Raw genomic sequence first — 16,912 nt, 5'->3', positions numbered from 1 at the left:
CGAATACATTTATTTTTCCTACTCCTGTCATCATTAATGTCCTCCCAGATGATCTCTGGCAGAAAAAGCATTAGGAGGGACACTAAATAAGATGAGGGTGAAAGTAAGGAAATCTTTTCTTATATAGTAATTTTACTAAAAAATTACAATTAAAAAGATAAAAACTAATACAAACTAAAAAAGAAAAGAAAAGAATAAAAAGAAAAAATAGAAAGTGCAGAAAAGAAAAAAATAGAAAGAAAAATAGAAAAGAAAGAAAAAATAAGGAGAGAGAGAGAGAGAGAGAGCTTCCCCTTCATCACAAGTATAAGCAATTTTAGTAACTTATCATCTTCTCTTAAAATACAACAAATGTTCTCCTCTTCCCATATCCCATCTCTTATCTATAAACAAATCCTTAAAGCCTCATCATCAGTCCTGATCAGCAAAAGTCCATTAAGGATTACCACAGATAACAACATATCTATTTTAACCTTGATCAAATACAGTAAACCAACTTTATCTTCCTTCCTTTTACTTTTAACAATGTTGATCTTTAGTCCCTTCAAATAATGTCCTAGAACTTGATTTCTTTTCATTTTTTCTTTGTCCCTTCTCACAAAATTCTTCAAAACTTTAACAAGTCTGTTTTGTAAATCCAATATAGAAAAGTTATCCAGGTCACTCTTCTGGTTTGTTATTTGTATATCCCTTTTAATTATTAAGACATCAGCAGGTTTCATTTGTATGTCCAGTGTAGCATCTTTTTCCATATTATTCTTGTAGCCTGTCATTTTTAAATCCACTTTCAGATCAGTCTCAATCATGTCCAGTAAAACTTGTTATTCTTTTATAACATCTTTTAAACACAGTGTATCTACAGAGGCAGACACTCTTAAAATTAACTTCTGGGTCCATTGTTCAAAAATATCCTTCAATATGTCCAATGTTAAAATATTTTGCTTCATTCTATATTAGTAAGTCAAATTTAAGTGTTCTGTTCCTTTAATTGTAATCTTTAGTTCCTTCTGGTTCCCTCTAGTGTCCAACCTTCAAAGACTCATCCTATATTTTTTTTTAAGATAATTCAAACCAAAAGTATTTTCCCATGGGAAGGATTCTTATAATTAATTCCAAAATCTTATTTCAAATCCATCTGGACCCTTAGTCCATTTGTAACTTTCCAAAATCAAAGTTCTAATCACCCTCTTGCTGTTTATTCCAAAATAATTTTTTTTAAGTCCTTAAACTTGTATTTAAAACTTCTTTTGCTAAGTAAGGATTGAAGGAAACTCACCTGATGCTGTAAAATTTGTCAATCCAAGGGTTCCTAATAGCTGAAAAGCAGTTAACAAGCAATTTCCGAAAGTGATTAGAAAAGGAAGTATGCGAACTCTGTCCTTTAAAAGGCACCAACCACAGTTTGAGCAAAAAGATGGCTATTCCCTCGTCTCTCAGAGCTCTAAACCTACCGGAGACAGCTGTCTTGCAGTCTCCTCGCAAGAAGCAACTGTATGATGCACCTGTGGGCAATCTTAAGTCCTCTCTTTGTCCAGAGAGGAATTAGGAAGAGCCAATCTATTCATCGACTCTTCATTCCACCATGGTCATCAGCTCTGCTTTTAGCAGAACCGTCTTTAGTTTGCCATTTCTTCCCCAGAAGCCACTGAGAGTAAGGAAATCTTGAATATTGCAAACAAACTTCAAACAAGCAGCTAACAGCAAGACATCCAGAATTTGGATTTAGCTTCAGAAGCATTCCCACAACTAAAGTTTCTAAGTTTCTGTTTCTATTCTTAATTCTTAAGAAAGAGCAGAAAATCAAACTACAAACCTCATGATCCATAGCAATCTTTAGCATTAGTCCATTCAAGCATAAATTTTGTGGTTATTATTTAACAAATTGCCATCATTTCTCATAAAACTCATTTTAATAGAAATCAAAAATTGTTCCATTTTAAATGTTTTAAAAGAACTTATCCACTGAACAATGATACTTGTGGGTGGATATGTAACTTTTTTAAGTTGATTAATAACTCTGTTGGATGATTCCACAAGCTTAGACAATGAGTTAATTAATGCTGGACACTTAGCTTATCATTAAACAACTCATTAGATAGCCAAAAAATAAAAGAAGTGAGAATATAGAGAATAATGTTAGCTAATGCTGTTTAGTAAATCAGACATGAAAACTGTCACCATAATCTCCACGCAATGTGTTCACTTTGGGAAGGGGACAATTAAATGCATAATCTATAGCACCCTCCTACATTTCCAGTATTCAAAGCAACTAAGATACATATCAAAAAGTGAAATGACATATATTAGATATACCATCACAAATAAACAGTAAATCAGTAATATAAAATAAAACAAAAAAATGGAGCAGTAGAACTTAAAACTTGAGAGAAAAAGACAAAGCAAGAGCCCAACAGATTTCCACAGGAAGAGTATTCTAAAGCTACAGTACCCCACAATCACTGAAAAGGCTAAGCAATCACAAGAAACTTCCTTAGAGATAATCAGTAATGTTTAATATTCCACACAATCCTATATATATGAGCCTATCAGTAACTCTTAGACTTTGCTCCACCAATTGTCAAAGCTTCCCCTAAGGACCCTCATATAGTGAAGGTACTGAGAATCCTGTTAAAGATAGGAAGCCTTAGGTTCTCAGGCTACCCACAGAAGAGGAACTGTGGGGAAGCATCTAAAGAATCTACTATGTAAAAGAAGAGTCCCATAGCTATAGAAGATAGCAGAAGAATGTAGGTATCATATTAAGCCACAGCAATAGTCAGCAGGAAGAAAGGACTGCTGCCCAATGTCAGGTGCAGGACTGGAAACAAATGGTACTATAGCCCATGCATAAGAAGAGCAGGATAGTCAAGCTTGCATCCAAATTCTAATTAATACAAAGCTTTCAAGACAGTAGAGGAATCACCGTTCCTCTGTATTTCCACACTTACCCTACTATCTCAACAGCATCATTTAGATAAGGGTCGACTAGCATTTGACTGGCAATGTCCCAATTTCCATCTGCAGCAATGATGCCAATGGTCTTTAAACCCACTCTGTCCAAAGTTTTGCGTAGTACCTTGGTAACAGATAATATTACTTGAAGTATAATTTTCATCAACTAAGGAGCATGACATTACCTTAAAGAAACAAGTAAGGGCTATGAGAGCAAGGTAAACTAGTTCTGAAATTAAATGTTAAAAAACTAAAATCATATATGCTGTTGGCTTGCCTAGATTCCACAGTCCTCAGTAGGAACTGTGTATTTTTTGGTGAGAATCAATTAATAAGAAACAGTGTTACTTGTATGAGACTGGCCTGAAGAAATTTAGGTAGCACTTGAGACGGAAACCTACTGATATACTACCCCAAATCCATTTTATGACCAACCAAAAAAAAAAAGTATGGACTACATGAACTAGGTCAAAGGGCACTCAGAGGCCATCAATACCAACATCACCTCACCAGAATCAATTCTTATTTTAGAACTGGAACACTGACCATTTAATATGAATTTAATACCAATTTAAGATCAATCCTGGCAAAGTACAACAGATAATTGCCAATTTAAATGAAATTACTGGAGTGTTTAATCAACAGAACATCAGTTTACTAACCCAATCACTAAGAAGCATATCTTGAAGTCAAGAATTTTAGAATTCTTTAAGTATCTTGCTTTAATTTAGAAAATAAACTAATCACAATCAGTGTTCTACACAGATGTTCCCCAGAAATATTAAGCTTTATTTTATTTACCAGCTAATAAATTCCCATTTTTAGCAAGATAGAAGTTTTTCATAGACTATAAGACATATTACACAGAGCAAGTGCTGACTGCTAAGAGATTGATCTGCCTCAACAAAAGTCTTGCTACAAATCATACACACTTTCGTAAACTTAACAAAGCAAACAAGAATAACGTATGACAGCTTAAAAATTCTATGTACTTAACTCAATAGTTAATTTTGCAAAGGTATTTGCAAAATGTTGTAAATTAAAGGTGTTAGTATCAAGTTACTGTTGAATTCTACTGGAGATACAATACAGGGAGTTTGAACATTTTATTTATTTTTTATTACCAGCATTTATATGCTACCTACTCAAACTCCAGATAAAACAAACTCACATGATGTGAATTTCTCCTACTTTTACCCCATTTTGCTCTGAGAGTCAAAGGACTGTCAACATGACTTTTGAGCAATTATTGGCTGTCAAGGGCACACGTGTTCTCTTGGCTACATCCCCAGATGCAGAGTCAGGAAGATGACCTTGACAGAGATACGCCAGATCTATTACCAAAGTAATGAGGAGAAAAACATGGCCTAAATCCAAAACAAACAGAAAGTACAGGTAGTCCTCATTTACCAACCGCAATTGGGACTCTGTCACTCTGTCAACTCTGTCACTAAGCGGCGCAGTCGTTAACCACAATATCACATGACCACACCTTGCAACTTCCTGCTGGCTTCTCCATTGACTTTGCTTGTTGGAAGCTGGCTGCGAAGGTCATAAATGGTGATCATGTGACTGCAGAATGCTGTAACCATCATAAATACATGCCGGTTGCCAAGCACCTGAATTGCAATCACATGACTGCAGGGATGCTGAGACAGCCATAACTTTAAGGACCAGTCATAAGTCTCATTTTTCAGCACCTTTGTAAGTTTGCACAGTTGCTGAACAAGTGGTCAGTAACCAAGGACTACTTGTATGCTAAGTGGCTCAGACACACATCTCCCTAATCCGCATGGGTGTAACAAGGGGAGGAGACACAGCACAATCAGACTTGCAAGATTTTGTTATTATAGCCACTCTCAAAAAAAGGGGTCTTAGCCTTCCTGTACAGTTGATGCTTGGTCTGATCTACTTGTAGGGCTGACCCCAGTGTCTAGGATCTATCACTTTTTTTGCCCAGGGGCAAAATAGTAAAACTCCTTTTTAAGTACAACATGGAAGGATAAATCAATACATGAATTACTAATTTGTCTGCTGTCATGTGTTGTTTATCAATATTTCAATTAGTCTTCTTTAGACAAAGAAACAAATTTAGAAAAAACTTAATGAAATTGGGATAATTTGGGGGGAAGTTGTTTTATCTGACACAAATGTCCAGGATCCCCCGTTTTTTGTCTTAATTTTATGTAATATTAATAAATAAATTTAATAATTATTAATAAATTATTAATTGATAATTAATAATTATAAAATATTAATAAATTTTATTTGATTATAAATAAGACCACCAAACACCATAACACTATCTTCTGAAAAACATAATGTTGGGCTCACCTCCCATACTGCTCCAATGCCCGAGGAAAAAGCCAGGTTTTAATGGCCTTCCAGAAGACAAGGAGGGTAGGTACTCTCCATATCTTGGGGAGAGGCTGTTCCACAGGACAGGCACAGCTACAGAAAAAGTCTGCTTCGTAGGTCCCACCAAATGACAACATTTATTAGAGGAGACTTAAGTGAGCCCACTGTATGCAATCCAATCTAGTGGGACAGGTACATGTCCTCAGGGAGAGGCAGTCCCTCAAACAACCTGGCCCCATGCACATTAACCAACACCTTGAATTGAACCTGGAAAAAAACTGGGAGCTGGTACAGTTCATGCAGCACCGGTGTAACACAGGCAACCCATGACATGCCACAAATGCATACACCACTGCATTCTGGAGAAGTTGAAGTTTCCAGGTGATCTTCAAGGGTAGCCTCATATAGAGTACATTGACTAGGGCATGAGTGACCATGAGGAAGGCCTCCCAGTCCAGGTATAGGTGCAACTGGTGCCCAAGATGAATCCATGCGAAGCCCCCCCTTAGCCACAGCTGCCACCTGCTCCACAAGCAGGAACCATGAGCACAAGCAGGAGTCATGAGTCCAGGAGGACCCCCAGACTATGCACCAATTCTGTCTGGGGGAATGGGAAGCCAGCAGGGGAGGTTGCAAATGGTAATCACATGATCATGGGGCGCTGCAACCATTGTAAGTGCAAGCTGGTTGCCAAGCGCAAGATTCACAATCACATGACCACTGGGGTGGTACAATGGCTGGAACTTTGAGGACTGGTCATAAGTATCACTTGTTCATTGCCATCGCAACTTTGAACAGTCGCTAACGAGTGGTCAGTAAGCAAGGACTACCAGTATATGGAAATATAACTAAAATTGCAAATTACTTATACCGTCCATTCCCGAATGGCTCTGGGCAGTGTAGGCCTGCCTCAACTCCAATGAAAGTTTGTTCTAAAATAAAAGGCCCTTTATGGAGAAAGGAGAATTTACTGTCAATTGTAGATGTACCTGCGGTGGGACCTGCAAGGAGTGTTGCAGACCTGAAGGTCTGAAGAAATATGAGATCATGTAAGAAACTTTGTATACCACAGTAAGCACCTTAAATTGCATTAATAAAACAAATAGCAATCAGTATAGCTCACTCAACACAGGGTGACCTCAAGAGAAGCCATTGTCCATTGTCCACACCTGCTGCCACGTTCTGGGCCAGCTGCAATTTAAATTACTAAAAATTTAAATAGTATAGCTTTCCTACACATTTCAACTTACAGAGATCTCCTCTTAGGAACTGGGCAGCTGCCTATAGCCTTCAGGTCCAGTCACTTGTTATCAAATATTCACCCTCTTTACATATTCCATAGCCTTACATTTTAAATCACCATTAAACCTTATCTAAATTAGCCATAAAGTTGATGAATTCTAGCAAGTTAGATAAGTAACCTAAACAGGTTATTTTCAAAAGCAAATAACAAATTCAGCTCCAGAGCAGAAATGTAACACTAACACAGTCATGTTTAAATATACAAGTGTTGTAAAGCAGAAATGTATACAGTATCTAATCAAGATAGGAAATACTTCTTTTAAACCCTAGCCATTTTCTTTGAGATTAAGTTCTATAACATTCTTCAAGCTAAACATTCAATTAAGTGACACATGAATATTATACAAAAATAATAATTATGCCTTCTTTTCTATAGTGTTGAAAAGTCCCTAGATTCATCATTGTCACTAAAGGCCCAAGCTCTCCATGGCTAAGAGTGCTTAATGTAAATTTGAATAATACAGCACCAAGTGCTTTTTCTGGAGAGGGACAATCCAGCTACAACTGCTCATGAGCTGATAGCCTCATCCATAGACCACTCTAATATACTCTGTGTGAAACTGTTCTTACGCTTGGTCCAAAAGCTGCAGCTGTTGTAGGATGCAGTAACTCAGCTGTAAAGTGGGCAACTAACACGGTTAATTTACTGTGCTGGCTACTAATTAGTTACTGAGCCTGGATCACGATTCTGGCTATGACATTCTAAACAACTTGGGACCAGGATACTGCCTTCTGAGCCAGTAGGAAGGTGAGCAGACACTAGTGGAGGCATCTAAATTAAAAATATTTCAAGGCAAATGTCACAAAAAATGACCATCATTACATTTTACCTTCAATTTCCAGTCAGTGTTATATGGACAATACAAAATGACTCAGATGTTACTAGTAAAGAGGAAAGCATGCAAATGGAAATCATTTTTAATACACATCAAGTCATGCAACTTGTCATCGCTCGTTTAGCTGCAGTAAAATAAGTCTACATTCTTGCTCTGCTGCATGGTTTTGTTCTGTTGTTTTGTTAAAGCCAGAACACTAATCCTACTTGGGTAAATTAAAAAAAGGTAGTAATTGACATACCTTGATATATTTGCTGTTAAAAGACCGTTCATTCCAAATCTTAAATGAAGAAAAGGAAAGAAATTTAGAAGTGTTATAAAGTTGCTTAAAAACTAATAATAAAATTTAATCTCCATCAAAACTAGAACAGGAATTACAAGAAAATCCCACTAAATCCAGTTCCCAACCCCAAAGCACAGTAACCTGAACTGGAATCCTAACAGTCAAAGTACGAAGCATAAATGGAACAAATGAATGCCTCAGCCACATGTTTTTTTCAACAAGTCTGGATGACCTAAGTCAGTGTTTCTCAACCCTGACAACGTTAAGAGATATGGACTTCAACTCCCAGAATTCCTCAGCCAGCATGCTGGGAGTTGAAATCCATACTTCTTAAGGTTCCCAAGGTTGGAAAAGACTGACCTAGGTCATTCACAACAAATTTAAAAAATGTGTATCCCTTAAGTTTAGCACTGGAAGCCCTGTCCTCTGTTCCAATGAGGGACAGGGCCTTCTTATCAGGGGTACCAAAATTTTGAAATACCCTGCCAGTGAAGATCCTTTTGGTCCATTTTAACATGTCCTTTCTACTGTTTTCTAAAATATAATTGACTACTTTGAAGCATTCCAAGTCACTTATAATTATGGCCTGTTTTCTTAGATAATAATTAATGTTGCTTTATTACTGTGGCATTGTTTAAACACCTGATCTTTGAATTTCATATATTCTTCTTAGAGATGCAACTTTGTTCTCAACTTCGCAGCCTTCTGGGAGACTAGGAGGGTAAAAGTTCCTCTGATCTCAGATGGAAGGCTATTCCAGAGGGCTGGGGCGGCCACTGAGAAGGCACGCCTCCAAGGTCCCATCAGGTGACAATATTTAAGGGAGGGGACCTGGAGTGCACCCACCCTATCTCACCTAGGGCGGGCAGGGAGAGGCAGTCCCACAAGTAACCTGGCCCTGTGCCATGTAGGGCTCTCATGATTTTAAACTGGCTATCTTCAAATAAATCATTACCATCATTTCTCAATTCAGATACCATAATACCACAACATTCTGCAAACAAAAATGAAACTGAAAACTATAGCTACGCCAGAGAAACAGGCATGTGAGTGCAAGCTTCACGTATGTTGGCGCAAATAGTGATTCGGCATGATGCCCCCACGGAGCAAAAGTTTTACCAGCTTTCTTCCCTGCTTGCTCTCTCTGCTCATTCTCTCCTTCTGAAGTCAGCTGGCAGCAGTTCGACTAGACCAGTGTTTTTCAGCCTTGGCAACTTCAAGATGTGTGGACTTCAACTCCCAGAATTCCCTAGCCAACATGCTAGCTGGGGAATTCTGGCAGTTGAAGTTCACACATCTTGAAGTTGCCAAGGCTGAAAAACACTGCACTAGACAACTTGCCTATCTTTATCTTAGGCCAAAGGCTAATGACTTCTTTTCCTGAGTGGAATGTGTTTCCCTATTCTAACAAGCATTCCTGGAGTGCTGAACTCACCACAACATATAAGAGGAAATAAACACTACCTGAGACCATTTATATCAGTATGAGGAACACCTTTGACTAGGCGTTGCCAGCTTGCTATCTTTCTGGAAGATGACTCACAATTTGGTTTTATAAACAGCTGAGCAATTGCACCATGTTAAGAGTACTGCTCTCTGCAAACCCAAAATAAAAATGATCTCTACCCACACCACTAGCAAATTACTTAGCTTGCCTGTTTGAGAAGATTTAAATTTTCCTGGCATGAAGTAAAGCTGGTGTTACCTGTTGCATTTTCAAAACATGCAAACTTAAATCCAGATCATCAACCCAAATATTACACTTACATCAGCCTCATATATAAAAGCTTGTCTGATTGCTAAAGCTGACCAGGATTTCTATACACCTAAGGAATAGGCTTTACATAGGATAGACAGATTATTCCTTCCTGCTGCCAGCCTACTTGGTTTCTGTGCTGTCCCATCTAAATGAGATGGTGTAGCAGAAGGATGGATTATACTGGCCATCTCCACTTGGACAAAGTCTCTTTAAAACCAGTCTCTATGTAGACCAATACAAAAAATTGTGAAGTTGTTTAAAAGTCTACTTTGAATCAGTGAATTGCATATAATCTACATAATTCTAAGCATTCAAGAAAAAAACATGGCTTACTGGAATGCAGACTCTCCTCTGCAATTAGTCTAAAGTTGTCTAAAGCTATTTTTACTTATGGATCAGACACATTTTAGCACAAGTCAAATTTACTTTACTAGATGAATTGTCTTTTATATTAACTTTTGTTTCACCATCCCAATTACCACTCACAGATACATTGCTTAATGCAGAGAGAGGAAGATTTTTAAAAAACGCTTGGAAGCATGTCTGCATCAGAAACCATATGGTACAATATTCTCTCACAAAAGTTGTATTTAAATTAAAAAAAAAAAACAATGTGAAGAGAAACTCCTTTACTAACCCCAATGTAGTCAATGTCCAAGTCATGAAATCTTTTTGCACCTATAATCCAGGAGACAATATAATAAGTGGTGACATCTGGATAATCATAGGGCCAATTCTTACCCCTCCCAATCCATCCTGGAAAAGCCCACGGCAAACCTGCAAAGGGAAACAAAAAAAAAAAATAAACACAAAGGAAAATTATGCTTAACACATCAATTACATGGAACTAAATGTTCTTTAAAATGTAGATAGTGTGGGAGGAAAAAGACTCAATTACTAAATAGTTAGAGTTATTGTAGAAAGCGTTTAATTTATCCACATTTTCTAAGCCCCTATTCACTGTAAACATTCATCACACCCATACAAGAATCACTAGATTCTACACATTTTTTACTTTCTTTTTCTATAATGCTAGTGTTATAGTTTGTATTACTAATAACAGGATAATTCACTGAAACAGAACGAGTGGCAGAAAATAATTGCCAACAAGAGCTGGATGGAACAATGAACAGAATTAAGAGCAAGCTGAGAAATAGGGGTATATTTTTCTGAACCTTAGAGCCCTGATTACAATTGCTGAAAACTGCCATTTTGTGGTGGAAAGTAGTTGAAAACTGCTGTATAAAAAAGCATGGGAAATTATTGTTAATTGAAGACCTCCTGGCTTGTTCATTGGTGTCAAAAAGGGAGGAAGAAAGGGGCTACATTCTCATGCAAAAAGCTTGCTGATATCTTGGCTTATTACACAAAATAACACTAAATATAGCATCTGTTTTTTGTTGTTCTAATTTTTTTTATATTTAAATTGTCTTGTAAATTTCTGTCTTTCTCTCTCTCTCTCACGCACACATACACAAATAAATAGAGAGTTCATTCTCTCTATCAAGTTCCAATATTTTAGAACTCTTCACCAAGTCCTAGTATGTTTCAGACATTGTGCATTTGCTTCTGCAAAGCTTCAATATTAACGTATCTATCCTGGGAAAAACTAGCTTGCTAAAACAAGAAATCAGGAAATGAGAGTTTGATTGTATAGGTGAAAAAATACAAAAACAGGAAGACAAGTCAACATGTTGTTGCTATCAGCATTCCATAAAGAGGACGACAGTTTAAAGTATAGGTCAATTAACCTCAGTATGGAGAAGGTTAGCTGGGGAAGAATATATTATATCGTTCATAAGGTAACACTGATTGCAACTCCTTCCCAATCATGCAGGGGGTTTTTTTGCAAATGTAACAAATGCTTTTGTAATTTTTTTGTAACTGTATGTTGCCCCAACATGCATCACTTGCTTCTATTTCCTTTTCCAAGCAATACTCCAGTTAGGCGTTCCAGTGTCTACCAAAAAACCCTGCATACTGTTTAGCTCACTTCACTCATTGAAAAAATCATGGTGACGGAGAGGATACTCAGATCTCCTATTATATCCCCAAACTGAAATACAGGTAGAGAAACTGTTGGGCTGAAAGTGGTCATAGCACTGGAACACGTGCATTCATTCAAATTAAGTTGTGGTTTCTCTCACCCCATCAACAGGAGGAAACTTAGGATAAAGAAAATGAGACTGATCCATAACTTATTAGCTTATTCTACAAGTTAAATTAGGGACCCTGGCCACTAGGGTAATGTACACTTTGAAGTTAACTCAGGGGTATTTCAGACCGCACAAAAGCACAGTACAATGGTTGCTAATTAAAGCAGTATTGTTACTAATAAAAGTACATTCTTTTTTCAGGCTCCTCCACAATCCTGAAAAAGAGATGATGTTTTAAGAAACAAAGTGACTCTTATAGCAGCCACATCTTTATTCAAGCTTGCCCAGAAGACTGAAAAAGGACATGACTCCTTTAAATGAAAGAAGAACAAAAGAGGTGTTGGGTTCATGCAAAGTTCCAAGCACTTCTCAATATCTTTCAAGGCATGCATAGCTCTATCAGCTACTTCAACATTAGGGTGCTTTTGCACTGCTAGAGAACTGTTCTCCCCCAAATCATTTGAAAGCAGCAGCATCTTCAGGCAGGGGGAGCCTAAGGGACTCAGACTGATGAATGGAGCATTGCAGTTTCATGATATCAGCCCGGCCCTTTGTTTATGTGTCTTGTGATGTGTACATATTCCAGGTAATGCTAGGTAATGGTTCTTCTGTTTGGCCTCTATACTTCAGCTTGTCTCTGAAATCTCCTTGGGCACTGTGATTCAATCCAATGGCACAGTAGAGTCAAGCTTGGTTCATTACTTATGATAGCATTACCTGGCTATACGTGTTTTTATAAATGGGCCAAGAGGGACCGAACGATGGGGCATGCTAAAAGGGTTTAATGAGCCTAATCGCAGTACATCTTGATGTGAGAATAGAAGAAATTAATCCTGGAAATTATGATACAGATGAAATTCAAATACTGAGGCTGAAATTTAAAGGGAGAATGTTAATATGTGTTACCATTTACGTGCCACCCAAACAACAGGTAAATTGGGATAACCTGGAACAGTCATTAGTTGATATGTTACATCATTCCACAAGGGTAGATTTAATTATTTTAATGCTAGAATCGGCCCAGGTTTGGAAATACTGAACTTAAAGGATAAAGGCTTTTTTGAAATGGAGGCCATTTTCCCTCTGGGTCATATGTCACACAATAAAATCCAGAATAAGCGCAGACTAGAACTACTTAAATTAATGTATAAAATATAAATGGTCAGTTTACATGGATCACAATGGGATCAATCTGGGGGTTCTTATAAATCAGTCAGCCACAGAGGGGGAGCTGTTGTTGATTATATATTCATATGCCCTCATTGATCCCATTAGTACAGTGTTTTGATATTATAGATAGAGCCAAGAGTGATCACCAAGACCACTTGGCTTGAACCTAATGTGGATAAGTGGAAATAAAGTAGCACAAGAAAGTCACAATACAGAAGGCACTATAAAGAATCAGAAACAATTGAAGTGGACATCTCCCTTGGCCAAAGCTGTAAGATCAGCGCTATACAGTCCAACAATACTACAGCAGAGGGTCACACTTCAAAAACTGGAAAATGCAAATATTATATATGAGGATGTGGTTGCCAATCTTAAATATCTGGTGTGTAAAGCATGGCCAGGGAAAATGACTGAAGCCAGAATTTCATGGTTTAACTACGAATGTAGACATGAAAGAAAGAAACTGGCTAGACTAGTCAGACAAATTAAGAAGGATACATCATTTGTCAGGGTAGAGGCAATGAGAGAAATGCCAAAAATATCAAGCACTGATAAGGAGGAGTAAACAAGATTACTATAAAAGCCAGTGGCAAGAATTAAGACTGTTCTATTTACAAAATAATGATACAAAATTCTGGGAACTAGTCTCCCAAGGCAAGAGAGAAATAAAGTAATAATAGAAGCACATATTTCACCTGAGGTTTGGATAGCTTATTTTAAAAATAAATTTGAGGATATTAGAATAACAAACCAACAGTTAATGGGTACAGATATATTAAAAATATCATTAAAATGGCCCCCAGTAACTGCTACAGAAGTTAAAAGAATAATTTCACAACAGAACAGCTGGCAAAGCCCAGGAGAAAATATCTTACCACCAGAAATGTTTAAGGTATTCCCTGATTGGTGAGCTCCTATGCTCGCCTCTTTGTTTACTTATATCAATGCCACTGGGCGAATCCCTGTAGATTGGAAAAACAGTACAGTAATTCCAATATTTAAAAAGCAAGATTCCACAAACCATACTAACTTTCACCCTATAAGCTTCACTGATATAGGGTGTAAGTTATATACAAGGTATCTTTTAAATATTGATTGGGCAGATACTAGGCAGATTATAGCAGAAGAACAGGCAGGCTTCAGAAAGGGATATAATACTATAGATCAGTGTTTCACTTTATAACATCTGATTCACAAATCAATGAATGACTCCTCAAAATGCCTGTATGCAGCATTTATTGACTTATCATCTACCTTTGACACAATAAATACAGGAAAATTATGGGAGAAGTTTTTAGCTATTGATATAGATAGAAGATTACTTTACCTAATATATAAATTATATAAAGACACTTATGTGCAAGTACAGATAAACCAGAGTAGCTCTCTAACAAAGCAGATTGAAACCACACAAGTTGTCTGCCAGAGCTGTATACTGGCTCCCTTTCTCTTTAATTTTTATATAAACAACATTATAGAAGACCTTAATACTACTTCCTTTTATGCTCCATCAATTGGAAGTAGAAAAGTCCCTATATTATTGTATGCAGACAATACAGTACTCATATCAACAACATTAATTAGAATGAGAAGCATCCTGACAGAATTTAGCACTTATTCTAGGAAAGAATACTTACAGATAAATTATTCCAAAATCAAGGTAGTAGTATTTGCTAAAAGACTAAAGAGTCATAGATGGACACTAGATAGTAAGGAGATAGAACAAGTGGGGTCATTTAAGTCTTTGGGTATCCAGTTTACTGAAACACTATCACGGAAAACACATGTAGCATCCACAAGAACGGCCATGAGATTAATGAGAGCCATTGCTCCTTCTTCTACTCAAAAGGAGGATGGTTAATATAGCCTGCACTTAAGATCTTCCAGGGAAAACAATCTCACAGTTGATATGGGGCCCCAATTTGGGGTTTCAGTAAACTAGAAGAATTAGAAGTGGTCCAGAATAATTTGTGAGATCAGTCTTAGCCTTACCCCATGTATACCAGCAGCAATGCTGAGATTAGAAGTGGCCCTTCCATCAATTAATATAAGGGTAAAGAAAGAAATTGTAATTTTATATGAATTTTGCTAAAACCTATGGTTGCAAATAAATGTATATACTAACAGAAAAACCATGACTGAAGTGGGACAATTCCAGACAGGGATCTCCTTACTTACAAGTAGTCCTCACTTAATGACCCTAATTGGGACTGGAATTTCCACCACTAAGCAATGTGGTTAGGCAAAACATCACGTGACCACACCACTTAGCAAAGGTAGTTTCAGTAGTCCCAGTTGCAGTTGTTAGGCCAGGTCGATGATGTTGTTAGGCAAGCACCTCATGCTGCTCCTGCCGTGCTGCACTTGTCTCCACTTCAACTCCCCCCATCCACCTATCTCCCCCATCTCTGCCCTTTTGGCTGGCCTGCACTCTGCTGCCCCTGCCCCCTGCACTCTGCCACTCCTGCCGAGGTTGCAGGTGGCTCTGAAGCCTCTCAAGGCCTCAGAAAGGCCATGCGTGACCTTGGGAAGAAGGTTGGGCACACCTCTCATGAGCAGCAGGAAGAGGAAGACAGCAGCTAGGTACAGCAGGGGTGGCAGAGCGAAGGGCGGCAAGGGCAGTTGAGCAAAGGGGGGCAGAGCACGGGACAGCAAGGGTGGCAGAGCGCAGGGCAGCCAAAAGAGCAGAGATAGGGGGAGATGGGAATAGAAGCACACCCCATGGTCGTAAATGTGGGCAGGCTGCCAAGTGCCCAATATTGATCACATGACTGCAGAGGCACTGCAATGGCCATAACTTCAAGGACTGGGCATAAGTACCATTTGTTCAGTGCCATCATAACTCTGAGCATTCATTAAGTGAGGACTATCTGTACTGTATACAAAGGGGAAAAAAAGCTAGGGTTTTTGTTAAAGTCCAGAAAACAGTAGAAGATAGGTGCAGTACAGGTCTTCCATGGTCATGAGTGTCAATAAACATTGTGTAGAGTATTGTGATGGAATCTATCTATGAGGAGGAGAGTGATGTGGGAGATCAAGGCTATCAGGAAGGAGGGGCTGCATTCCAGGTGGGGAAAGGAGACCAAAGGCAGCATAGTCTGCAGGGGGAGCATGAGAAGAGTAAGAGATTCAGGATAGCCACTCCCTAGAATCTCCCAAGGTATATCCACTAGTTGCTGTAGTATAGATTTGGTTTGGCAAGATTCTGTCTATAAGGTATAAGCAAATAAAGGAACTGTACTAGACTGGACTGTTTCATCGTTGTCCTTGGGCTGGGCCTGACAGGTATGCAGACTAGTCAGCAAATTCTCCAGGAAATCATAGGGTTCAGGATGAATGACCTACCATCCCTCAAACACAGACTCTCTCTCTACCCCTGTAAAAGGGTGGTATCTTGCTTGTTAACTCTGCTTAACAACTGAATATAAATTTTACAATTGTTGTAAAACATACAATTTTGTTTTGTATGGAGGGAGGGAGGCAGGCTGTGAGGAAAATCAGTAGCAAAAGCAGGAAGATATTGGGAAGACTGGAGTGGATGGGCCAGCAGGAAGACTCGGGGAAGATTTGGGGGAAGGGGAATGTTTATTTCCAAACTCATTATTGCCTAATTTAGATAACACCCTTGCCCTGTTATCAACTCACCAAGACCTAAACTTCAACAAGCTGCTGCCTCTTTCTCTATAATTAGAGTTAGAGTAAATGCTCACTTAACAAAGATTTTTGTCTTTTAAAGAAAGCTTGTAGGCAGAGACTGATTTATTTCTAACTGAGGTGCAGCATAAAAAAAAAAAAATAAGCATCTGATAAATGATTTGACAACAGGAGCTGGAATATCTTCTAGATTCTCCATCCAAAGTGACTCACAAAGGATGCCACTCTCAAAGAAGTCAGCCAGTAAGAAATGAATCAGTTCTGTTTTATTCAGTAACAAATGCATGCACATATTGCTGTAAAACCGAGGTGAATCTATTGCAGCGTGGATATTTACACTATAGTATGGCTTTCAGAGGAGTAGCAAAGTTAGTCTTCTAGAGAACCCTTTTATTTCAGAATGTGGTACAGGATACTACCACCATATTGACACATTATTTTG

The 16,912-nt window shown here is 38.1% G+C and overlaps 1 protein-coding gene across 3 annotated transcripts in view; it reads right to left on the bottom strand.

Annotated features, from left to right (window-relative positions):
- GALC (galactosylceramidase) overlaps positions 1–16,912 on the bottom strand; it is a 47,784-nt gene that overhangs the window by 24,412 nt on the left and 6,460 nt on the right. For 2 of the 3 annotated variants that reach the window (XM_015888872.3, XM_088145258.1), the window contains exons 5-6: positions 10,128–10,267; positions 7,690–7,728 (exon numbers count right to left, since the gene is read on the bottom strand). In XM_015888872.3, coding sequence (XP_015744358.1) covers positions 7,690–7,728; positions 10,128–10,267 — 179 coding nt within the window. Of the gene's footprint in view, positions 1–2,948; positions 3,077–7,689; positions 7,729–10,127; positions 10,268–16,912 lie in introns of all 3 variants that reach the window. The other variant, XM_007432895.4, reaches the window with a different exon arrangement.

The sequence above is a fragment of the Python bivittatus genome, unplaced genomic scaffold, assembly GCF_059951505.1.
Source record: "Python bivittatus isolate LINGU-HERP-01145 unplaced genomic scaffold, Pbiv_v1 ctg000480_np1212, whole genome shotgun sequence".
Taxonomy (NCBI): Eukaryota; Metazoa; Chordata; class Lepidosauria; order Squamata; family Pythonidae; genus Python; species Python bivittatus.
This window is presented reverse-complemented; position numbering and strand designations above follow the sequence as displayed.